The sequence below is a fragment of the Bombina bombina genome, chromosome 7, assembly GCF_027579735.1.
Source record: "Bombina bombina isolate aBomBom1 chromosome 7, aBomBom1.pri, whole genome shotgun sequence".
Lineage (NCBI taxonomy): Eukaryota > Metazoa > Chordata > Amphibia > Anura > Bombinatoridae > Bombina > Bombina bombina.
In genome coordinates, this window is record NC_069505.1 from 450,361,989 (window position 1) to 450,389,275 (window position 27,287).

The 27,287-nt window shown below is 42.5% G+C and overlaps 1 protein-coding gene across 1 annotated transcript in view; it reads right to left on the bottom strand.

The window, feature by feature from the left end:
* The window catches only part of LOC128666686 (oocyte zinc finger protein XlCOF7.1-like), a 116,592-nt gene that overhangs the window by 87,671 nt on the left and 1,634 nt on the right, over positions 1-27,287 (bottom strand). The window contains exon 3 of the mRNA XM_053721415.1: positions 26,129-26,276. Coding sequence (XP_053577390.1) covers positions 26,129-26,276 — 148 coding nt within the window. The remainder of the gene's footprint in view (positions 1-26,128; positions 26,277-27,287) is intronic.

Sequence of the window (27,287 nt, forward strand, 5' to 3'; positions counted from 1 at the left end):
ATGAAAAATCAGATAAGGAGAATCACAATGTAAGGCAGATAACTCAGAGACTCTTCAAGCCGAGGAAATAGCCATCAAAAACAGAACTTTCCAAGATAAAAGTTTAATATCAATGGAATGAAGGGGTTCAAACGGAACTCCCTGAAGAACTTTAAGAACCAAGTTTAAGCTCCACGGGGGAGCAACAGTTTTAAACACAGGCTTAATCCTAACCAAAGCCTGACAAAATGCCTGGACGTCTGGAACTTCTGCCAGACGCTTGTGCAAAAGAATAGACAGAGCAGAGATCTGTCCTTTTAAAGAACTAGCTGATAAGCCTTTGTCCAAACCCTCTTGGAGAAAGGACAATATCCTAGGAATCCTAACCTTACTCCATGAGTAACTCTTGGATTCACACCAATAAAGATATTTACGCCATATCTTATGGTAGATTTTCCTGGTGACAGGCTTCCGAGCCTGTATTAAGGTATCAATGACTGACTCGGAGAAGCCACGCCTTGATAGAATCAAGCGTTCAATCTCCATGCAGTCAGTCTCAGAGAAATTAGATTTGTATGATTGAAAGGACCTTGTATTAGAAGGTCCTGCCTCAGAGGCAGAGTCCATGGTGGAAGAGATGACATGTCCACTAGGTCTGCATACCAGGTCCTGCGTGGCCACGCAGGCGCTATCAGAATCACTGATGCTCTCTCCTGTTTGATTTTGGCAATCAGTCGAGGGAGCAGAGGAAACGGTGGAAACACAAAGGCCAGGTTGAAGAACCAAGGAGCTGCTAGAGCATCTATCAGCGTTGCTCCCGGGTCCCTGGACCTGGATCCGTAACAAGGAAGCTTGGCGTTCTGGCGAGACGCCATGAGATCCAGTTCTGGTTTGCCCCAACGATGGACCAGTTGAGCAAACACCTCCGGATGGAGTTCCCACTCCCCTGGATGAAAAGTCTGACGACTTAGAAAATCCGCCTCCCAATTCTCTACGCCTGGGATGTTGATCGCTGACAGGTGGCAAGAGTGAGACTCTGCCCAGCGAATTATCTTTGAGACTTCTAACATCGCTAGGGAACTCCTGGTTCCCCCTTGATGGTTGATGTAAGCCACAGTCGTGATGTTGTCCGACTGAAATCTGATGAACCTCAGTATTGCTAACTGAGGCCAAGCTAGAAGAGCATTGAATATTGCTCTTAACTCCAGAATATTTATTGGGAGGAGTTTCTCCTCCTGAGTCCACGATCCCTGAGCCTTCAGGGAGTTCCAGACTGCGCCCCAACCTAGAAGGCTGGCATCTGTTGTTACAATCGTCCAATCTGGCCTGCGAAAGGTCATACCCTTGGACAGATGGACCCGAGAAAGCCACCAGAGAAGAGAATCTCTGGTCTCTTGATCCAGATTTAGTAGAGGGGACAAATCTGAGTAATCCCCATTCCACTGACTTAGCATGCATAATTGCAGCGGTCTGAGATGCAGGCGCGCAAATGGCACTATGTCCATTGCCGCTACCATTAAGCCGATTACTTCCATGCACTGAGCCACTGACGGGCGCGTGGAATGGAATGAAGGACACGGCAAGCATTTAGAAGTTTTGATAACCTGGACTCCGTCAGGTAAATTTTCATCTCTACAGAATCTATAAGAGTCCCTAGGAAGGAGACTCTTGTGAGTGGTGATAGAGAACTCTTTTCCACGTTCACTTTCCACCCATGCGACCTCAGAAATGCCAGAACTATCTCTGTATGAGACTTGGCAATTTGAAAGCTTGACGCCTGTATCAGGATGTCGTCTAGATACGGAGCCACCGCTATGCCTTGCGGTCTTAGAACCGCCAGAAGTGAGCCCAGAACCTTTGTAAAAATTCTCGGGGCAGTGGCCAACCCGAAGAGAAGAGCTACAAATTGGTAATGCCTGTCTAGAAAGACAAACCTTAGGAACCGATGATGATCTTTGTGAATCGGTATGTGAAGGTAGGCATCCTTTAAGTCCACTGTGGTCATGTACTGACCCGCTTGGATCATGGGTAGGATGGTCCGAATAGTTTCCATTTTGAATGATGGAACTCTGAGGAATTTGTTTAAGATCTTTAGATCCAAGATTGGTCTGAAGGTTCCCTCTTTCTTGGGAACCACAAACAGATTTGAATAAAATCCCTGTCCTTGTTCCGTCCGCGGAACTGGATGGATCACTCCCATTACTAGGAGGTCTTGCACACAGCTTAGGAATGCCTCTTTCTTTATCTGGTTTGCTGATAACCTTGAAAGATGAAATCTCCCTTGTGGAGGAGAAGCTTTGAAGTCCAGAAGATATCCCTGAGATATGATCTCCAACGCCCAGGGATCCTGAACATCTCTTGCCCATGCCTGGGCGAAGAGAGAAAGTCTGCCCCCCACTAGATCCGTTTCCGGATAGAGGGCCGTTCCTTCATGCTGTCTTGGGGGCAGCAGCAGGCTTTCTGGCCTGCTTGCCCTTGTTCCAGGACTGGTTAGGTTTCCAGGCCTGTCTGGAATGAGCAACAGTTCCCTCTTGTTTTGAAGCGGAGGAAGTTGATGCTGCTCCTGCCTTGAAATTTCGAAAGGCACGAAAATTAGACTGTTTGGCCTTTGATTTGGCCCTGTCCTGGGGAAGGGTATGACCCTTGCCTCCAGTAATGTCAGCAATAATTTCCTTCAAGCCAGGCCCGAATAAGGTCTGCCCCTTGAAAGGAATGTTGAGTAATTTAGACTTTGAAGTCACGTCAGCTGACCAGGATTTAAGCCAAAGCGTCCTACGCGCCTGGATGGCGAATCCGGAATTCTTTGCCGTTAGTTTAGTCAAATGAACAATGGCATTAGAAACAAATGAGTTAGCTAGCTTAAGCGTTCTAAGCTTGTCAATAATTTCATTCAATGGAGCTGTCTGGATGGCCTCTTCCAGGGCCTCAAACCAGAATGCCGCCGCCGCAGCAGTGACAGGCGCAATGCATGCAAGGGGCTGTAAAATAAAACCTTGTTGAATAAACATTTTCTTAAGGTAACCCTCCAATTTTTTATCCATTGGATCTGAAAAAGCACAACTGTCCTCAACCGGGATAGTGGTAAGCTTTGCTAAAGTAGAAACTGCTCCCTCCACCTTAGGGACCGTCTGCCATAAGTCCCGTGTAGTGGCGTCTATTGGAAACATTTTTCTAAATATAGGAGGTGGGGAAAAGGGCACACCGAGTCTATCCCACTCCTTGCTAATAATTTCTGTAAGCCTTTTAGGTATAGGAAAAACGTCAGTACACACCGGCACTGCATAGTATCTATCCAGCCTACACAATTTCTCTAGAATTGCAACTGTGTTACAGTCACTCAAGCTTAAATTTAAAATTAGAAATCTCTGAATCAGGTTTCCCCGAGTCAGAGATGTCACCAACAGACTGAAGCTCTCCGTCCTCATGTTCTGCATACTGTGACGTAGTATCAGACATGGCTCTAACAGCATTTGCGCGCTCTGTATCTCTCCTAACCCCAGAGCTATCGTGCTTGCCTCTTAATTCAGGCAATCTAGATAATACCTCTGACAGGGTATTATTCATGATTGCAGCCATAATCGCTATGGGCGTCCCTGATGTAATTGGCGCCATATTAGCGTGCGTCCCCTGAGCGGGAGGCGAAGGGTCTGACACGTGGGGAGAGTTAGTCGGCATAACTTCCCCCTCGACAGAACTCTCTGGTGATAATTATTTTATAGATAAAGACTGATCTTTACTGTTTAAGGTGAAATCAATACATTTAGTACACATTCTCCTATGGGGCTCCACCATGGCTTTCAAACATAATGAACAAGTAGGTTCCTCTGTGTCAGACATGTTTAAACAGACTAGCAATGAGACTAGCAAGCTTGGAAAACACTTTAAAACAAGTTTACAAGCAATATAAAAAACGTTACTGCGCCTTTAAGAAACACAAATTTTCCCAAATTTTGAAATATCAGTGAAAAAATGCAGTTACACTAACAAAATTTTTACAGTGTATGTAATAAGTTAGCAGAGCATTGCACCCACTTGCAAATGGATGATTAACCCCTTAATACCAAAAACAGAATAACAAATGGCAAAAACGTTTTTTTTAAACAGTCACAACTGCCACAGCTCTACTGTGGCTTTTTACCTCCCTCAATACGACTTTTGAAGCCTTTTGAGCCCTTCAGAGAAGTCCTGGATCATGCAGGAAGAAGCTGGATGTCTGTGTCTGTAATTTTTGCTGTGCAAAAAAACGCCAAAAGCCTCAGGGAACTGTTTCTAGGCAAAATTCAAGCCAGCCATGTGGAAAAAAACTAGGCCCCAATAAGTTTTATCACCAAACATATGTAAAAAACGATTAAACATGCCAGCAAACGTTTTAAAATACACTTTTATAAGAGTATGTATCTCTATTAATAAGCCTGATACCAGTCGCTATCACTGCATTTAAGGCTATACTTACATTACATCAGTATCAGCAGCATTTTCTAGCAAATTCCATCCCTAGAAAAATATTTTAACTGCACATACCTTATTACAGGAAAATCTGCACGCTATTCCCCCTCTGAAGTTACCTCACTCCTCAGAATATGTGAGAACAGCAAAGGATCTTAGTTACTTCTGCTAAGATCATAGAAAACGCAGGCAGATTCTTCTTCCAAATACTGCCTGAGATAAACAGTACACTCCGGTACCATTTAAAAATAACAAACTTTTGATTGAAGAAATAAACTAAGTATAAAACACCACAGTCCTCTTACGACCTCCATCTTAGTTGAGAGTTGCAAGAGAATGACTGGATATGGCAGTGAGGGGAGGAGCTATATAGCAGCTCTGCTGTGGGTGATCCTCTTGCAACTTCCTGTTGGGAAGGAGAATATCCCACAAGTAATGGATGATCCGTGGACTGGATACACTTAACAAGAGAAATTAAAAATAAAGACTTACTTGAATTTACGGCCCTAACCCTGCCAAAGCTCTTCCAGATGGACAAGGACACCTTAACCCTAGATGTAGAAAGAGCACATCGGATAGGCCAGGAATCACTCCTGACAAGAACCCCTAGATGTAGAAAGAGCACATCGGATAGGCCAGGAATCACTCCTGACAAGAACCAACAAACGACCAAGGCAGGTCATATTCAAATTATTAAGATACCAAGAGAAGCTGGCAGTACTAAAAGCCTACACTGCCTAAACTGAACTTACCTATGAAGGACATAAATTACTAATTTTTCAAGACTTCTCGGCTGAAGTAGCCAGAAAAAGGAAAGATTTTGCACCTCTATGTTCCAAGCTCCACAAGATGGGCAAACAAGCTTCACTATTATACCCTGCCAAGCTAAGGCTGGTGACCCCTAGGGGTCCTAGACCCCGCAACAGCTGCAAGAATATCTTGATTCTGAAAGGCTAAATTGAGAAGATTGAAAGCCATCTCTCCCTTGGGTGCTTCATGGGACTGATAATGGAATCACTTGGCCTCTGTTTGAATAGGCCATTTGAAACTAGTGGGGAATCATGCTCCTCACTACACAACATTCTCATTCCTCTATTACTGTTCTTACTGTTGATAGTATTGTTTATAGTATTGTTAATATTTTTTGTGACAATAGGGACCTACTTATTTCCGCTGCAGAACGGTCTTAACTTAACTGATATGTCATTTTTTCATTATGTCTCTAAGATTTCTAGATCTGACCCTGGATTTGCCCGCACACTGAACATCTATGCTCTTTCCTGTCTTTTGTCTGCCCACAGAGGGACTGGCGGGTGCCTGCTCGGCCAGACACCAGACCAAATACTACCTGAACCGACATCTTCTCATATACCAATCGGTGAGTTGGAAAACACAAACACACTTCCACATTACATAACAAGGCACTGTACACTCCTCATTCACCACACCCTCTCACAACCACAAAAGCCTCCTCAACAATAAACGACTGTTACATTACATTTTCGACTCTGATGCATCGGTCACACTCCACCTTCATTAGCAAATATAATGACATATCCACTTAAGATAGTGTCCTGGAATGTGGGAGGCATCACTTCCCCTGCAAAACGAAGTATAGTCTTACAGCATCTTGTGTGGTTACACACAGACATTGCCCTAATACAGGAATCATACCTAACAGCTCCTGAACATGAAAAGTTAAAATCCAGATGGGTGGGCAAGGTTTTATACACACCGTTGGAGGGGCGCAAACAGAAAGTAACCATTCTAATAAAAAAGGCTTACTGCTACAAATAGCAGCTATCATGATCAACCCAAACGGCAGATACATTATAGCGGACCTACAGATAGCTGGACAATCCTACATCCTATGTAATGTATATGGACCTAACTGCCCACTACCCCTCTTCTAGGAAAAAACACTCCATACCACTTTACTACCCCATGCAGACAAACTCCTCCTGTTAGGGGGTGACTTCAATTTAGTTCAAACGCTACCAATAGACTGCAAAACTGATACACATTCCAAACACCAAATGAAAATTACTATCAGAAGGCGCAAGAAAGAAACTGACACTATCTGTTGCTTTAAAACTGCACTAGGACTTACTGACTTATAGACAAAGGCACCTAACACAAAAGAGACTTTACGTGCGTATCCAAAGCACATGGTTCTCTCTCACGTGTTGACTACTTCCTGTGCTCTCCCCAGTTGCATAGGCAGATCCCACAAATCGGAATCTCAGATATTACAATCTCAGAACACGTTCCCATATTGCTGAAACTATGCCACACACCTCATATTTTCCCCACATACTTGTACCACAATATAGAATTTCAGCAGCACCTCAAGGCACAATGGCTGGATTACCATACTTTTTAGGTCCAACATCTAAACACTCCGGGTTTTCTTTGGGGGGCATCTAAAGCGTCCATGAGAGGACAAATAACCAACTTCACTCCACACTATAACTCAAAACGTAAACACATAGAGTGAACCACCAACTCGGCCGTCTCAGCAGCATACAATGCCTATCTGTCCCGCCCCTCCCTCCACAATAGAAATCAATATTATGAGCTAAAGACACTAAGAGACAATGCGTTGAGAAGGAAAGACTTAGCATTCCAACAACACAGAAAGGGTTGTTTCTACCGGTATGGAAACAAAACTGGAAAGCTTCTTGCTAACACTGTAAAACTCACCTCACCTAAGTAAATCATATTGGCAATTACTACCAGCAAAGGAACACTCACGGACAACAAGATGACCATGAAAGAATTTGTACAATTCTACACAACATTATACTGTAAGCAGACGATACACTCTCCTTATAGAGAAAAATTCTGGACACAGATTAATCCCCCTACCCTAACATCTGATCAGTTAGAAACTCTGAATGCCTCCATAATCCCAAGCGAGAAGGTTATTAAATCGGCTAAATTAGGCAAGGCCCCAGGACCAGACAAAATCCCAATTGAATATTATAAAATCTTACAAAAGGAACTTAGTCCATGTTTAGCTCAAACATTTACTGCTTATCTAAGAGGTACAGCTCTACCCATGGATGATTAGCAGATGCACACATATGTGCCTGCTTTAAAATCTGACAAAGACCCAACTCAAACTTCATCCTATAGGCCCATATTGTTATTGAACAATGATTACAAACTCTTCACATCCGTCTTGGCAGAGAGACTTGCTGGGGTATTGTATACGGTCATACAGGCAGACCAGACAGGTTTCATGAAACAATGCTCATCAGTCACTAACATACGCAGAACAATAATTTCAAACTACTGACAAGCCAAGGGGGAGGGGAGACTCGCAGCACTGCCAGACGCATGCCTTCTCCCCATAGATGCAGAGAAGGCCTTTGATAGAGTTGAGTGGGATCACCTATTGTTCTCTTTAGACAAATTTGGAATCAAGGGCGACTTTCAGAATCTCATCTGCAATCTATACTCTCAGCCCCGAACCTCAGTTTTAGTGAATGGAGAGGTCTCTTAACCATTTACATTAGGAAGGGGACCTCGACAGGGCTGCCCCCTCTCACGCCTTCTTTTCAACTTGGCCTTTAAACCTTTGGCCATATATATCAGAAACGTAATGGAAGGTATTAATATAGGTCACCACTCAATGCATTTATCCCTCTATGCTGATGACTTACTTCTATACATCCAAAATCCAAGCCAAATGATCCCTACACTTCTTAACATTTTTAAACAACACAGAGCAATCACAGGATACAAAGTAAACCTGGCCAAATCGGAACCGATTTTCCTAAAACAGACTGTTAACTCCCCTCTGCTACACAACACATTTAGAATTAAGAATAGACCATTCCAATATCTCGGTATCCATTTACACACCAACCCAAACCTCATCTACAAGCTTAATATCACCCCCAAACTCAAACAAATTCAATCCTTACTAAATAACTTGGCTACATTGCCCTTACCACTCTCAGACAGAATTAACTTAATAAAAATGATAGCCATGCCCAAACTCTTGTATCCATTACAAAAATTACCTCTGTTATTGACCAAGCCTTTAACAGATTTGTTTGGAACTCCAAAAGACACTGTATCAGCAGGCACAAGCTAGCACTCCCGCCAGACAGAGGAAGATTAAAACTCTCAAATATAGAATGGTACAATTGGTCTACACTAGATAAGTTGGCTTTAGAGTGGCTGGTGGGTACCTCAGTCTTCAATGATAGACAACTAAAAGAAACCTAAGTACATCAACTCCCCTTATCTTTCCTACCGCATGCCCCATTACACTCCCTTCTATCTAGAGTTACGGACAACATACTGTTTAGGGACCAACTCAGGGCCTGGGCTAGATTGTGTCGATGGTGGGGAACATCTCATACCATAACCAAACGATTACCACTACAGGGTAATACCACTTTCCTTCCAGGAATGACCATCCAAATGTTTGTAACGTGGAAAAATAACGGACTATCCTCACTAACCCAACTATTCGAACCAGGCACAAATACTCTTCTGTCACTCACTAAACTACAAGATAAACATAACCTCCCGAGAAATAACACATTTGCATACCTACAAAGCATTCACTATGCTGGCAAACTCTTAACTGACGGACTGGACTGCACCACCCATACTCCCATATGCTCCTTGGCAAAACATGGAAACCACTCCATATCTCACATTTATAACCTAATTGTGATGCACAAAACTGCATATACAAATACGTGGGAGATGTGTGACAGAAAACAAATGCCAACATAAACATCACTAAAAAAAACATAACCGGACTTCCGGAGCTAGCGGCAGGCAGCAAGGGAGTAGAGCTCCGTAATTCAACTTATGAATATATACTTATTCAGCTGCCAGCCACCTTTCCCACGACGATACCTTGTTGGGTTATTGCCCTAGACATCCTAACTGGCCAAAAGACCCGTGAAGGGCAGAAGATCGCCCTAGCCCCGGGAGACATTTTACACTGCGCCACACTGCGCACATTACAATACACGCAGGCGCCATCTTGGAGGAGCTCTCCTAGCATTAACTAGTGTGCTGGCTCAGACAGGGCCCAAAGACTGCTCCGGTCAGGAGCGTGACTGCAGGGGAGACGGCGCACAAGAACTGGCATTGCAGGAGACCGGACACATCGCAATAGCAACTCGGACATTGACTGCAGGAGGCCGGTAAGGCATAAGTGTCACAAGCACCTCAGGAAACTTGCACATACTGGGAAGTTCAGAGGCAATACATGGGAGACCTTGGCCTTGCTTGCCTACCCTGTTTAATTAAATAAAAAGCGACATTACTGAGGGACATAACGTAGCATATTATAAACTTGCTGAAACTCTGGGGAACCTGAGACTTGATAATAATTTGCATCCCAGTACTGAGATATACAACATGCTATTTTAGAAGCTGTTGCACAGCACAATATTTGCACTAGAGGGGGAACCAGAATCTGAGGTGCTGGAGTGTTATAAATAAGGCTGCAATACTTGGCCACATCATAGTTAAATAAGTTTGTTATAAACATCTATGAAACTGCAGGCCTTACTTCACATATCCCTAAAACCTCCCTCCAACTTTAATACAGCAGCGCCACTTAGTGGCATAAAAGTATAACTCTGAACATTCACCTGAACTTTGTTATATTTTTCTCATTTATTGCACTTCATATAAAGGTTGATAAATACTTCAAACCTCTCTCTAACGCATTGGAGGGCAAGATGACTTCAAAATCTAAGCAAACAGACAGGAGACAGCGACATAATACAGAGACGCAGATTGAAAATCTGCCGTCTCCAAGCTCTTCACATTTAGTAATTGGTAACTCTTCAAGTCTTCTGCAAGAATTAAAATCCTTTTTCCTACCCAAGATGGAATCCCTCCAAGCAGGCATGGACACCCTAACCAGTGAGGTGCGCCAATTTTCTACAAGGATGAATCAGGCGGAACAGAGGATCTCAGATGTGGAGGATCGCCAAAATGATACTTCTACCTCTCTCAGACAACTGCTACGCCAAAACCAAGCCTTACAAGACAAGGTAGACGACCTTGAGAACCGTAGCAGACGCAATAATCTCTGCATAGTCGGAATCCCAGAGCATATCAAGAATAAGGACTTATTGGAGTTCACAGCCTTAACTTTTCCCAGGCTCTTAGGTATAGATCCAGATCGTCTCCCACTGGATGTAGAAAGAGCGCACCGTATTGGTCCTGACAATGGACTCTCTACTACTACCTCCACCAGACCTCGTCAGGTCATTTTTAAATGCTTAAATTACCAAGAAAAGCTCACCTTGCTCAGGGCATACAGGTCACACAATGCAGATGTTCTCTTTGAGGGGGAAAAACTGTTGTTATTTCAGGATTTCTCCGCGGAGGTGACTAAATTGCGTAAAGAGTTTGCTCCCTACTGCTCTCAACTGTATAAGGAAGGCAGACAAGTTGCACTTCTATATCCTGCCAAACTTCGGCTACAAACCCCCAAAGGTGATACGTTCTTCCGCTCCCCCAAAGAACTGAAATCCTAAGTGGATGCGGAAAAACAACAAGCTGATTCATAGGGCTAACCATGCCCAAGGAAAATGTAAGACTTTTTCAGGACGAAAGGTTCTGGACATGATTACTGTCACAAGGCACAGGAAGCCTTGGAAGCTGGTGACCTTCTCACTAAGGTTGCCGCTGATCTCAGGACAACCATCTCTCAGGACACTTTCCTGACTCAGGAACGGACCCTGCTGTGTGTGTGGGGGGGGGGGGGCGCACAATCCTAAGACCCTTAGCTCACTAAGGGACATGTTATTTAAAGTTGTTGTTGTTTACTTTGTTTTTTTCTCACACTTGTTCTTCCTCATTCCCACTCTTGATATAGATTACTTGCTTGGTCTCATGAAGAAATACCCTCTTCTCATATATCTTAAAATTGTCAAATGTATTAACCATTCTTTTTCTCTAGCAGGAAGCTTTGGGACTGTGTTTGGCGGATGGGTGGACTGGAGACTGACATTTAAACCAATGACCAATACTCTATACCGGCTACCATTTACAAGTAATGTCCGTGAGTCTTTACCTCTATTACACCACATATTGGGTTTTGTGCACAATGATATCTTAGCTCTTCACCCCTTTTTCCCCTGGTATCCTACTGAGACACTCCCAGACCTCTGGTTAGTTGCTAAATCGCTCCCTCACCAACAAACAGACCTGCCACATCTACTCTCTCAACGGATAATCAAATGACTGAGACACTTAATGTGATATCTTGGAATGTGGGGGGCATAACATCCCCAGCCAAGCGGAGCAAAATCCTCCAACACCTAAAATCATTGCATGCGGATATTGCATTACTGCAAGAGACGCATCTTACTGCAGAAGAACATGAAAAACTAAAGATTAGATGGGTTGGGCAAATTTTATACTCACCATCAGAGGGAAAGAAGCGCAGGGTGGCAATCTTAATACGTAAACAGTTACTGATAACCTTTTCCAACACAAAAATTGACGGGCAAGGCCGTTACATCTTTACTTAATTTCATATATACACACATACTTTTCAACTGTGCAATGTTTATGGCCCAAATCACTCTGACCAGCTTTTCTGGTCATCCCTACAATCACTCATTGCCCAACATTCGGACTCACCAGTAATAGTGGGAGGAGACTTCAACATGGCACAAACACATCCGTTGGACAGGTTTTTTGACCCATCCCACCCCAGCGTAAAGAGGGGAATTCATCCCAAACACAAACAGGAAACACAAATTATATCCATGTTCAGAGATGGACTGGGGTTACATGACCTGTGGAGATCTCAACACCCAGATCAAAGGGACTATACCTGCGTCTCTAAGACGCATCATACTTTCTCACGCATTGATTTTTTCCTTACCTCCCCTCAAATTACCCCAAACATATTAGACACATCTATTCTCCCAATCACGATATCAGACCACGCCCCCATAAGAATAAAGCTCCAGCCTCTTAGAACAGAATTTCCTAAAAGGACCTGGAGGTTCCCTTCCTACTTGTATACCAACGTAGATTATAGGCAACACTTGAAGGCGTTGTGGCTGGAATACACTTTCGAAAATGGACAGCATAGGGATAACGTTAACCTGTTTTGGCATGCCTCCAAGGCAGTTATAAGGGGTAAAATTACTGCATACACAGCGCACCACTTTAAGTCTCAAAAGAAAGTTACTACACAGCTCCTTTCAGATCTGACTAATGCTTATAACACCTACTTAACTAACCCTACAGTAACGAATCGCCAGAAATATTATGATGCTAAAAAAGAGAGAGACACACATTTGCAAATTCTTGATCACAAGTTTAATCTGCATAGACAGGGTAGGTTCTACCGTCATGGCAATAAAGCTGGCAAGCTTCTAGCAAATCTGGTGAGACTCCACATGCCTAAATCCATTATAGCTGCAATTAAATCGGGAGCACACCTTAAGACAGATACTAAGGACATAATGAAAGTATTTACAGACTCCTATAAATCCCTATACACTAGACAGACTATAAGAGACGAAGATAAACATACATTTTGGCGTAACGTTACAGTGCCTCGCCTGTCTGATGCTCAAAGAGACAGCCTTAACTCTCCCATACATACACAAGAAGTGATACGTGCCATTGGCAATTAAAAACTAGGGAAAGCTGCAGGTCCAGATTCCCTCCCTATAGAATACTATAAGATTCTAAGTGCTGATATAGCCCCAGTGTTAGCTGCCACCTACACTAGTTACTTATTGGGAACATCTACGCCAGATTTACAGATGCTAACATTTGCATAATCCCAAAGCTGAACAGGGATCACACACTGCCTTCCTCATACAGACCGATTTCTTTGCTTAACAGCGATTACAAATTGTTTACCAAAATTTTGGCGGATAGACTGGCGGAATTGCTTCCAGACATAATACACCCAGACTGAAATGTTTTCATTAAACGCCGTACCTCAGTGATTAACATCAGGAAAACGCTGGCTGTCATATCTCATTATAATAATTCATATTACTCTGACTCTCAAAGACCTAATGTTGATGCATGCCTTCTCGCCATTGATGCTGAGAAGGCGTTTGATAGAATGGGACCACCTCTATACCTCCTTAGAAAAGTTTGGCATATCTGGGAATTTTCTCAATGTACTCCAACAATTATATATCTCGCCTTCAGCTTCTGTAATTATTAATGGCCATGTATCTCCCTCATTCCTTCTGGAAAGAGGAACCAGGCAGGGATGCCCCCTGTCCCCGTTGCTCTTTGATTTGGCAATAGAGCCTCTGGCGTGTTGTATTCGTCAAAGTAGCGAAGGTTTACGAATCCACAGACAAACCATACATCTGTCACTTTACGCTGACGACCTTCTCTTATATGTTCCCAATCCCCATACCAATGTACCCAAACTGTTGCATATGCTAGCCAAATTCGGTGAAATTTCGGGTTACAAAATAAACACAGATAAATCGGAAGTAACATGGTTACTCAACACCCAAAAAACCCCACTACAAGGCACCGACTTGAAAATAACTGCAGGACATTTCACATATTTAGGGATTCACCTACATGTTGACACTAACAAACTATACCACCTAAACATAGGCAAAAAGATAACCCTCATCCAAAATCAAGTGAAAGGATGGAGAAACCTTCCCTTATCCCTCACGGGCAGAATCCAACTCTTAAAAATGATTATATATATATATGGGGGTGTATGAGAGAGTGGAAAATATTGCTGACAGTTTAAATTCTGGTGCCACCCTTAATCAATGATAGAACTAAATTTACACAGGGAGATACGGTATCAGGCCATATAATACTGATCTGATAAAGTAAGGGAAATAAAGGCACACAGAAAATTTATTTCATAGCATAAATAAATTTATTAATTGTAATCCCTTATCACATTCCGTGATTCTCTGTATTGGCTCAAACCAACAAAATAACGTGAACACCATATATACAACACCTCAAGTCTAAGGTAATAACACCTGCAAGATATCTATTAAAGCATACGTATGCTGCTAAATCAAATAGTATCTAAGGCACACATTCATCAAATTACCAGATTATATAGAAACCTAAGATAGAACATAAAAGCACATATCAAAACATATAATCATAATTGTAACATGTCAGAGCAGTGTGTCAATGAAATAGAAATAAAACAGCTGAAAAAAGTCTCTCAAATATTAGAGGGAAACAAAAATATATGCTGCACTCAGTCCAAAAAAATGCAAATGAAAAAACAGTCCTTCATACAAAGGATAATGTAAGCGTAGTAGTTCTTACTGTGACTTGTTCCGAAGTGTAAGATATATATCACTTGCCAGGATAGAGCAAACAGCAGTGAAACATACAGGTTCTGTGTCCCAGGTGATTTCCAAAAAACAGGCCGCTCTCTCTGAGGCGTCTGATGTCACTGAGAAGGGGAGTGGTATAGCCTGCAGACTCCTCCAATCGGACTTGTAGGTAAAGTGCGCTTTCCGTGTGTAGTAGTAATCAGCTGTACCGGCATCCGCCGCACCAAGAAAGAACCAGGCTTTCCCTAGGCTGATAGATCAAAGACATCGGAACATACGCCAGGATGTACGCAGACTTGCCCAAACAGATGCGGTGTGCAGAAATCACTCGCTCATAGCTTAAGTGCACCTGCATAGACTCCACAGGTGCCTGTTCTCCAAATCCTGTATCCGCTTGACAGGGCAACAGGTTAAACACCAAACAGTCCTTGTGATAGCACAGACCATATGTTTCTTATATCAGCATGTTTTCTTATAGCCAGCACTTTGACAGGTATGCAGATAGAATGCAGGCAGTAGAACAGTATAAAAGGCTATGCGTGCACCATAGACCTTAAAACCTTAGACAGTTCTTGTAAACAGGAGTTAGTCGACCTGCTCCTGATTAAACACTTCAGTGTTAAAAACACAAACCAACAACCGTTTCACCCCCACATTCAGTGTGTTTCACAGGGGTTCATCAGGGCTTAATTGAGTCCTTACCGGACTTCCTCTTAAAGAAAAGCTCACCTGACATTCCTAAGGTGTGCTTCCCCCATCTGGGATAATTGCTTAAAGGTGTATTCACATAAGTAAACATGTCACTGTTTAAAAACACAGAAAATTAAAATTCAATGTTCTTATGTGTAAGATTGTGAAGATTCTAGTTACACACCATAATCATAGGAAAGAACAGCCTAATTCCTCAGCTTTCTAACACTTCTTATCACAAACAAAAATGATGACACCTTATAAATATAGCACATGTTCTGCCTGAAGGTGGGAGAGTCCACTGACTATAGAAAACTAGCATACTCCAATTTGTCATTAAGTCCTACCGAGTACCTAGTATTAAGTCTATAAATCCATTTTGTTTCTTTCTGTAATATAACTTTTTCATTATTACCACCTCTACCATTTGTTATCCCTTTGTCTATTACAGTAAATTTCAAAGATTCTACACTTCCATTATGGAACGTGCAAAAATGTCTTGCCACATTTGTGTCATTTCCATGAAGGATATCATCCCGATGTTCCTGTACCCGGTCCTTTACTGCCCTTTTGGTTTTGCCAACGTAAAAGGCCGGGCACGAACAGCGAAGAAGATAAATTACTCCTTCAGATTTGCAGTTGAAGAAAAAAAAACAGAGAGAGCGGCCTGTTTTTTGGAAATCACCTGGGACACAGAACCTGTATGTTTCACTGCTGTTTGCTCTATCCTGGCAAGTGATATATATCTTACACTTCGGAACAAGTCACAGTAAGAACTACTACGCTTACATTATCCTTTGTAAGAAAGACTGTTTTTCATTTGCATTTTTTTGGACTGAGTGCAGCATATATTTTTGTTTCCCTCTAATATTTGAGAGAGACTTTTTTCAGCTGTTTTATTTCTATTTCATTGACACACTGCTCTGACATGTTACAATTATGATTATATGTTTTGATATGTGCCTTTATGTTCTATCTTAGGTTTCTATATAATCTGGTAATTTGATGAATGTGTGCCTTAGATACTATTTGATTTAGCAGCATACGTATGCTTTAATAGATATCTTGCAGGTGTTATTACCTTAGACTTGAGGTGTTGTATATATGGTGTTCACGTTATTTTGTTGGATTGAGCCAATACAGAGAATCACGGAATGTGATAAGGGATTACAATTAATACATTTATTTATGCTATGAAATAAATTTTCTGTGTGCCTTTATTTCCCTTACTTTATCAGATCAGTATTATATGGCCTGATACCGTATCTCCCTGTGTAAATTTAGTTCTTAAAAATGATTACCCTACCAAAATTGCTTTATCCTCTCCAGATGCTCCCTATCCTGCTAACAAAGCGGGACCTAAATGATTTAGCAACCATGTTTGGCGCGTTTGTGTGGCAACATGGGATACCAAGGATTAGCAGGCTACATTTAGCAATGCCAATTAATTCAGGTGGGCTCAGTTTCCCAAATCTCAGATGGTATAACTGGGCATCTTTGATAAAAGTGATAGTGGGTTGGTTGGCCCAATCAGACTATTTCTGCCCCCCAGTCGAAAGTGAACTACTAGCACCCACAAATCCTGCTTTTTTACCACACACCCCGTTATCATCCCTCCCTCCACATATCAAGCAAAACATACTATTCAGGGATCCACTGAGGGCTTGGGCTAAACTTTGTAAAACATGGGGGATGACATTTGCATTTAGTAAATACCTACCTCTTCAAGGCAACCCCAACTTCATACCAGGGTACACAACAACTTCATACCAGGGTACACAACAGCTGTCTTTAAATATTGGGAACGTCAGGGATTAATGACGGTAGCACAGATGATTAACCCTACAACGCACCAAATATTTCCTTTCTCAGACCTTCAAGCTCAATACGCTCTCCCTGGTACGCACAGGTTCACCTATTTTCAGATTCAGCACTATGTCCAGAGCCTGCTAACTGAGGGCCTGGCATCTGTGGACATAACCAGGATTGTTATCCTTTGTAACCTGGCCTCTCAAGGAACACACTCCATTACACCTATTTATAAGCTAATAATGGCACATAACGAGACACAAACAATGCAGGACATCATACTCAAATGACAGGGACAGAGGATTCCCGATGTCACACAAGAACAAATCACACATAGTATACTAGCAGTTAGAACAGCTACCCTGTCCTCCTACTTACGAGAATCTCAAATAAAGCTACAACATCAGGCGTACATAACACCTAAAATTAGATCCAAATGGGTCAGAGATGCGGTGAACGAATGCCCCAAATGTTCAATATCCACCCCAGATCTGATACACTTGGTTTGGGATTGCCCTAAGGTGCAGAGGCTTTGGGGCAAAGTTAGATTTTGGTTGTCCAAAATACTTAAAACTGATATAATGCTAACTGCAGCAAGTATACTCCTTTTCCAGGACATCTCCCTAACCCATAACCATCAAAGATTTCTCAATCTAGTCGTGCTAATGGCCAGGAAACTAATTTTACAATACTGGGCCAAGAATAGAGAGCCTCCCTTCAAAAAGCTTACCCACGCATTACATCAGCAACTTTTGATAGAACATGCAGGCACCCAGGGGGATCGTGAGGCTAGAATAAAGGCATTTATAGTTAAGTGGGAAGCATACTTACTTTACCTACCGAGAGGTCTAAGGGAAAAAATGCTACATCCCTTCCAATATTCTGCATTCATACTCAATGAAAACCTCCATGGCCGCAGGTGCCTACAGGGAACTGACTCGGACAGCTGACGGACCAGGACAGTGACATCAAACGGACTGTTGCCTGAATAAGGAGGTCTGCAGGCTGAGACTGTACCCATCCGCTGACGCATATCTCCCATGGCAAAAAGTACTTACATTACTTAGCTTAACTACTCACGCTAATGCATGAAGGCCTGAACATGTAATCGTAAGCCAATTCCTAACTTTTCTTTGGAGCTTGTTAGTATCTCTAGGAAGTATCTTTTCGGGTATGCAATGACATAATCGGCAACATTACGCCTTTAAACTTAAACTTATTCATATTGATTGATACTAATCACTAATTGTTGTTGTATTGTTTTGTTTATTTGTGTTTTGTATGTTATAGTAATATATGAGGCTTGGCTGCATCACATGGCTCAGGAGAAAGACTTTTTGGACTCAAACTAGATTCAACTATGTTGATGGAATTACTTACTGTTGCTTATACTAAGCTTTATAATGATTGTTATTGTACAATGCTATGTGGGGCTGTCCAAGTTCCTCTTTAAAAATTTCAAAAATAAAGTTATAAAAAAAAAACAACATAACCGCCAGTTTTGAGAAACTAATCCAATCTACTTGGTTTTGCCAACGTAAAAGGCCGGGCACGAACAGCGAAGAAGATAAATTACTCCTTCAGATTTGCAGTTGAAGAAAAAAAAACAGAGAGAGCGGCCTGTTTTTTGGAAATCACCTGGGACACAGAACCTGTATGTTTCACTGCTGTTTGCTCTATCCTGGCAAGTGATATATATCTTACACTTCGGAACAAGTCACAGTAAGAACTACTACGCTTACATTATCCTTTGTAAGAAAGACTGTTTTTCATTTGCATTTTTTTGGACTGAGTGCAGCATATATTTTTGTTTCCCTCTAATATTTGAGAGAGACTTTTTTCAGCTGTTTTATTTCTATTTCATTGACACACTGCTCTGACATGTTACAATTATGATTATATGTTTTGATATGTGCCTTTATGTTCTATCTTAGGTTTCTATATAATCTGGTAATTTGATGAATGTGTGCCTTAGATACTATTTGATTTAGCAGCATACGTATGCTTTAATAGATATCTTGCAGGTGTTATTACCTTAGACTTGAGGTGTTGTATATATGGTGTTCACGTTATTTTGTTGGATTGAGCCAATACAGAGAATCACGGAATGTGATAAGGGATTACAATTAATACATTTATTTATGCTATGAAATAAATTTTCTGTGTGCCTTTATTTCCCTTACTTTATCAGATCAGTATTATATGGCCTGATACCGTATCTCCCTGTGTAAATTTAGTTCTTAAAAATGATTACCCTACCAAAATTGCTTTATCCTCTCCAGATGCTCCCTATCCTGCTAACAAAGCGGGACCTAAATGATTTAGCAACCATGTTTGGCGCGTTTGTGTGGCAACATGGGATACCAAGGATTAGCAGGCTACATTTAGCAATGCCAATTAATTCAGGTGGGCTCAGTTTCCCAAATCTCAGATGGTATAACTGGGCATCTTTGATAAAAGTGATAGTGGGTTGGTTGGCCCAATCAGACTATTTCTGCCCCCCAGTCGAAAGTGAACTACTAGCACCCACAAATCCTGCTTTTTTACCACACACCCCGTTATCATCCCTCCCTCCACATATCAAGCAAAACATACTATTCAGGGATCCACTGAGGGCTTGGGCTAAACTTTGTAAAACATGGGGGATGACATTTGCATTTAGTAAATACCTACCTCTTCAAGGCAACCCCAACTTCATACCAGGGTACACAACAACTTCATACCAGGGTACACAACAGCTGTCTTTAAATATTGGGAACGTCAGGGATTAATGACGGTAGCACAGATGATTAACCCTACAACGCACCAAATATTTCCTTTCTCAGACCTTCAAGCTCAATACGCTCTCCCTGGTACGCACAGGTTCACCTATTTTCAGATTCAGCACTATGTCCAGAGCCTGCTAACTGAGGGCCTGGCATCTGTGGACATAACCAGGATTGTTATCCTTTGTAACCTGGCCTCTCAAGGAACACACTCCATTACACCTATTTATAAGCTAATAATGGCACATAACGAGACACAAACAATGCAGGACATCATACTCAAATGACAGGGACAGAGGATTCCCGATGTCACACAAGAACAAATCACACATAGTATACTAGCAGTTAGAACAGCTACCCTGTCCTCCTACTTACGAGAATCTCAAATAAAGCTACAACATCAGGCGTACATAACACCTAAAATTAGATCCAAATGGGTCAGAGATGCGGTGAACGAATGCCCCAAATGTTCAATATCCACCCCAGATCTGATACACTTGGTTTGGGATTGCCCTAAGGTGCAGAGGCTTTGGGGCAAAGTTAGATTTTGGTTGTCCAAAATACTTAAAACTGATATAATGCTAACTGCAGCAAGTATACTCCTTTTCCAGGACATCTCCCTAACCCATAACCATCAAAGATTTCTCAATCTAGTCGTGCTAATGGCCAGGAAACTAATTTTACAATACTGGGCCAAGAATAGAGAGCCTCCCTTCAAAAAGCTTACCCACGCATTACATCAGCAACTTTTGATAGAACATGCAGGCACCCAGGGGGATCGTGAGGCTAGAATAAAGGCATTTATAGTTAAGTGGGAAGCATACTTACTTTACCTACCGAGAGGTCTAAGGGAAAAAATGCTACATCCCTTCCAATATTCTGCATTCATACTCAATGAAAACCTCCATGGCCGCAGGTGCCTACAGGGAACTGACTCGGACAGCTGACGGACCAGGACAGTGACATCAAACGGACTGTTGCCTGAATAAGGAGGTCTGCAGGCTGAGACTGTACCCATCCGCTGACGCATATCTCCCATGGCAAAAAGTACTTACATTACTTAGCTTAACTACTCACGCTAATGCATGAAGGCCTGAACATGTAATCGTAAGCCAATTCCTAACTTTTCTTTGGAGCTTGTTAGTATCTCTAGGAAGTATCTTTTCGGGTATGCAATGACATAATCGGCAACATTACGCCTTTAAACTTAAACTTATTCATATTGATTGATACTAATCACTAATTGTTGTTGTATTGTTTTGTTTATTTGTGTTTTGTATGTTATAGTAATATATGAGGCTTGGCTGCATCACATGGCTCAGGAGAAAGACTTTTTGGACTCAAACTAGATTCAACTATGTTGATGGAATTACTTACTGTTGCTTATACTAAGCTTTATAATGATTGTTATTGTACAATGCTATGTGGGGCTGTCCAAGTTCCTCTTTAAAAATTTCAAAAATAAAGTTATAAAAAAAAAACAACATAACCGCCAGTTTTGAGAAACTAATCCAATCTACTTGTCAGGGTGCCAGGAATCAGACAGACAAGAAGTGCAAAAATAATCACACCTTTATTAATAGCAAAAAATAATAAAAAGTCCACAAGTCAAATAACAAGCCAGGAATCAAAACCAGGGCTGGTAGTCAGACGAGCCGAGTCAGGAGCCAAAGCGAGTAGTCAGACAAGCCGGAATCAGGAACAAGGAGAACAGCAGAGTCAGGAAAAAGCCAGGGATCAGGAACCAGGAGGGACGTCAGACAGCCAGTTAACACACAGGAGCTCTCACAAACAGGTCTGAGACAAGGCAAGGGCAAAGCATACTGAACAGAGGCCCTTTAAATAATAAGTGATAACATCACAATTCTGAGACTGCATCCTGTCTCACACGGATGATGTATACCAGTCTGGCCATAAAAGGAAGTACAGGAAATGAGCAGCATCACACAGTATGCACCAGAGTCAGCAAGACAGGTGAGTAAAATGGCTGCCAGCAGCACATGGCAAACAAAACAAGGAAAAAACCCTGACACTACTCTAGCAATGGATCTAAGGCAAATGCACCTTAAATTTATGCACCTAAGCTACATTACACCTAGACTTCGCTCCAAATGGGTACCGGGAGCCTCCAATACGTGCCTAAAATGCTCGTTTAACAATCCAGATGTTCCACATCTCTTTTGGAAATGCCCCAAGATAACTCAATATTGGTGCAAACTACAACACTGGTTGACAAGGGTGTGTGGAAAATCCATATGCTTAACTATGCTTGACACTTTCATCTTAAAGAGGACACACACACACCAATCTCCACTTGACAAATTTCTCAACGACTGCACCTCACTGACGAGGCCCACAGAAGGCCGAAATGATCGTCTGGGGTTGTTGTTTCTCTTGTTCAGAGAAGAATTGCCTGGTATTTCGGTACTGGACTGTCATTGGGCAGGGTCAGACTGATATGCTACAGGATATTTTTTCTCTGTGAAGGGGCATAGTGTGCTAAAAGAGTATGCACCCTGAGTGGCATCCTAAAATGAACAGACACAGAAGTTTTTCTAGCTTTTGTTCTGTCTCAGCTGAGTGCATCTCTCTCTCTCTCTTTTTATATTTATGCAAATTGCTCTTGGGTCTCCCTAAGAGTAAAAGGGGAAACCAGACGTGGACTCCTTGCACACATGCCCTTAGAGAGATGCAACTGCACCTCGCTGACGAGGCCCACAGAAGGCCGAAACAATCGTCTGGGGTTGTTGTTTCTCTTGTTCAGAGAAGAATTGCCTGGTATTTCGGTACTGGACTGTCATTGGGCAGGGTCAGACTGATACGCTACAGGATATTTTTTCTCTGTGAAGGGGCATAGTGTGCTAAAAGAGTATGCAACCTGAGTGGCACCCTAAAATGAACAGACACAGAAGTTTTTCTAGCTTTTGTTCTGTCTCAGCTGAGTGCATCTCTCTCTCTCTCTCTTTAAATTTCTCAACACCGCCATACTACTTGCCAGGAAAAAAATTCTTAGGAAATGGACGTCCCATAAACCACCTCACCTGAAAACCACCTTACCTGACACAATTCATTAGACTGTTACATACCCAACTGCTTATAGAACAAGCCGACGTTAAAGGAGACTTAGAACACAGGATACAAGTTTTCTTAAATAAATGGGAACCTTATTTGCTATATCTCTCCACCACGGTGAGAACACAGATTTTATCCCCGACAAGCACACACTTCTTGACAGAACATCTTAAGGGTAAATGGCTAGGGGAAGATACCAATACCAATAGCTGAATACATACATATTCACAGTGATAATACTATACATTCCCTCATACTACAGCATTCAAGGATACCATACAATGGACAACTGGGGGATGGCTGGGCGGGTGCTACGACCCTCTTTCAAGAACATTATCGGAAACAGCGCAGCAGTGGATGAGGCAAAAACTAGGCAAAAGAAGGGTTATGAGTATTTTATTAGGACAATGGAGATACACTGGATGGATCCATTGAGATTTTACAGAACAAAAAGAATGTTATTAGTTTGAAGAATGTTTTTAGGTTTGACAGTCACCTCACAGGCACTTTCATGGACCAAAGTAAGCTAGGCGAATATGATGCAATCCTTGGCTAGTAGGATCTAATATACCTCTAACCTTGTTGTTCACCCCCTTCACTCCCTTCCCTCTTCCCCATCCCTAATACCCCAAAGTTCAGACTTCCATAACACGACCTCACCCCGCCTATGCAAGAGTAATGAGAGATCCTTGAAAAGTAGTCTTACTTAATAAAGTTATTAACCCCTGGGGGGCATGGCTAAGAAGCGGCCATGAACAGTCGCATTTCATGAAGCTCCTGGAGCCAATTTACTTACTTTTAAGATTTCATGGGATATGGATCTAGTTTTGCATTATATTTATAGCATTCTACTACCGTTTGCCCTCTAGATCTAAGTTATATCCAGATTTTTAAACAAGAGCTCCCAGGACCTGAATTAGCCAAGGCATGATAATAGGCCGTCATCTTTACACGAGGCAGTAACGATCTACCCGACGACTTAACATAAGCAGATGTCACATACAGAAACTAAGAAGGCTCTACGATACATTTACTACTAAAGTTTAACCCTCAGAGGCCTATATCATTTGGAGAAATATACCACATACCAAGTCGGGTAAGCAGACGGCCTGCACTTTCATTCTCAACCCCCCCCCCCCCCCGGCTTTGCTAATTGAACTAGATCGCAAAATGGATAGAGGGTTTGCTGACCTAATTGCTGCCACCAAAGGGACCCACATAGAAGATGACGCTCGACAATCTTCACTACCTGAGCGCGACACCATGGATCCAACAGAGGACTCTTGCAACACAAAAATGACCTGAGCTATAGTCTCGATGAATGCGGACAGATCCCAGACCTTACCTTCTTAACTCCAGAAAGATAAACGCTACTCTGATACCTGATCCGGTGAGTTCCCCTGATATGGAACACCCAACGCCTAACCAGCCAATCGTGCTCACTTCTGCTCCAGATGGGGAGCCTGTACTTACCCTTGTGCCCTGGATTTCCTGGTCGGGAGATGCGGCCGGTCCCCGGGCGGGAGGTTTGAGACTACTGAGGATCCACATGGCCTCTGAGCAACTGTGCAGACTGGAGGAGATCTGGCTATACACTCTCTGGGGTCGTTGCGCATCGGGGATCCTCCGAGACTTTCTCTTAGCTTCATATGAAAATACAGATGGGGAGCGGGACTCATTTTACTGCCCGGCAGGCTTAACCCAATCTGGTGTAGGCTAGATACGGAAACCAGAATAGCCATTTTTTGAGTGCGGAATGGAGAGTTGCGTAAAGGCTAAAACACTTGCAGTACCGCTGCGACTTGTAATACAGGAGACCTGCATATTCCGTGCGCAAAGATCCATTTTGCAGCGGTACCGCACTATACCGCAAAATGTGCAATTTAGGTGAAAATGAGCTCCCTTACTGATTGAAAGCTCTATCAGTAATGTAAAATAGCGCCCTGCAGCAACATACTGCCCAATAATAAATAAATACCCTGATAAAAGGAATCATTTTTAGTCCCCAGGCTCTTTTTCGAGAAAGGCTTAAAGGGGATTTAATTCTCCACATAGTGCCCTTATAGATCCCCTATAGAAGGAAAAAATAAATTTATGCTTACCTGATAAATTCTTTTCTTTCCTGGCATGGAGAGTCCACAAGTCCATTCTCATTACAAGTGGAAATTCAACTCCTGGCCACCAGGAAGAGGCAAAGAACACCCCAGCAGAGATGTTAAGTATCACTCCTTCATCCCATAAGCCCCCAGGCAAAAGTATCAAATATGTAGAATTTGGATCCGATGTATAAGGCAAACAATGACTGGGGCCTATGGGAAGTAGGAGTTATACTTAACAGCTCTGCTTGGGTGTTATTTGCCTCCTCGTGGTGGCCAGGAGTTGAATTCCCACTAGTAATTAGAATGGACTCGTGGACTCTCCATGCCATTGGGAAAAAAGGCACTAACCGTAGAGCTTTTGCTGTGGGGCAGAGACAATATTTCCAGGTCTGACAGCTTCATCCAGACTTCTGACAGGAACCTGAAGTATAAGGAAAGCAGTGTAAACTTAACAGTGGTTGCCAGGTGGGGGTGTTGCAAAGATTGCTAGAAGGACAGAGAAGTTCCCTGTGACATCAAGCAGCTACCAATACTCTAAGAGGTTTACATGGACACAGCATAAACCCCAGTCCTATCTTGAAGTGAAGTTACCAATAAAAGGACTCAATTTTCTTCAGAGAACCATCTTCACCTCCTCCTAGTTATAGAGGCAAAGAATGACTGGGGGAGTATGGGTAGTGGGAGGATACTTAAGCTCTGGCTGTAGTGTCTTTGCCTCCTCCTGGTGGTGAATTGCCCATCAGTATTTGAATGGAATCGTGGACTCCCCATGCCATTGGAAATAAATATTAACATATATAAATTGATTAATAATAACATCTACAGATTAATAAATAATTGATTTAAAAATTCCTCTTATTTCCCATTACATTTTCTTAATTATTTTTGTTTGGTATAAAACAAGTTTATAATCAGACAGCACTAGAGGTTTACCCTCTGTCGGCCACTTCACTAACTTTACCTGAGATTTTGTTTCCTGGGATCTCCACAGTCCTTAGTGCTTGCTGAGTCTCCATCATGACGTCCTTGTAAAGCTCCTTGTGTCCCTCTATATAATCCCACTCCTCCATAGAGAAATACACGGCAACGTCATCACACTTTATAGGCACCTGAAACACACACACACAACTCATTCAGCACTGACACAGGGACTGGTTCTGTCACACACTTTATAGGCACCTGAAACACACACACACACACAACTCATTCAGCGCTGACACAGGGACTGGTTCTGTCACACACTTTATAGGCACCTGAAACACACACAACTCATTCAGCGGTGACACAGGGACTGGTTCTGTCACACACTTTATAGGCACCTGAAACACACACAACTCATTCAGTGCTGACACAGGGACTGGTTCTGTCACACACTTTATAGGCACCTGAAACACACACACAACTCATTCAGCGCTGACACAAGGTGTGGTTCTGTCACACACTTTATAGGCACCTGAAACACACACACAACTCATTCAGCACTGACACAGGGACTGGTTCTGTCACACACTTTATAGGCACCTGAAACACACACACAACTCATTCAGCGCTGACACAGGGACTGGTTCTGTCACACACTTTATAGGCACCTGAAACACACACACACAACTCATTCAGCGCTAACACAGGGACTGGTTCTGTCACACACTTTATAGGCACCTGAAACACACAACTCATTCAGCGCTGACACAGGGTGTGGTTCTGTCACACACTTTATAGGCACCTGAAACACACACACAACTCATTCAGCACTGACACAGGGACTAGTTCTGTTACACACTTTATAGGCACCTGAAACACACACACAACTCAATCAGCATTGACACAGGGACTGGTTCTGTCACACACTTTATAGGCACCTGAAACACAGAACTCATTTGTGCTGACACAGGGACTGGTTCTATCACACACTTTTACTGACAGGATAATGTTACTGAGAACATGCAGAGACACAGACAGAAGGTAGGAAATACACACAGGGTCAGTAAAGAGAGTCACTGTGCCCTGACACTGTATAATGTCACATTCCCCAGCAGTGTCACCTCTCCACTCAGCCGGTGAGTGCTGCTGTGTGATAATGTTACTGAGAGCATGCAGAGGCACAGACAGAAGGTAGGAAA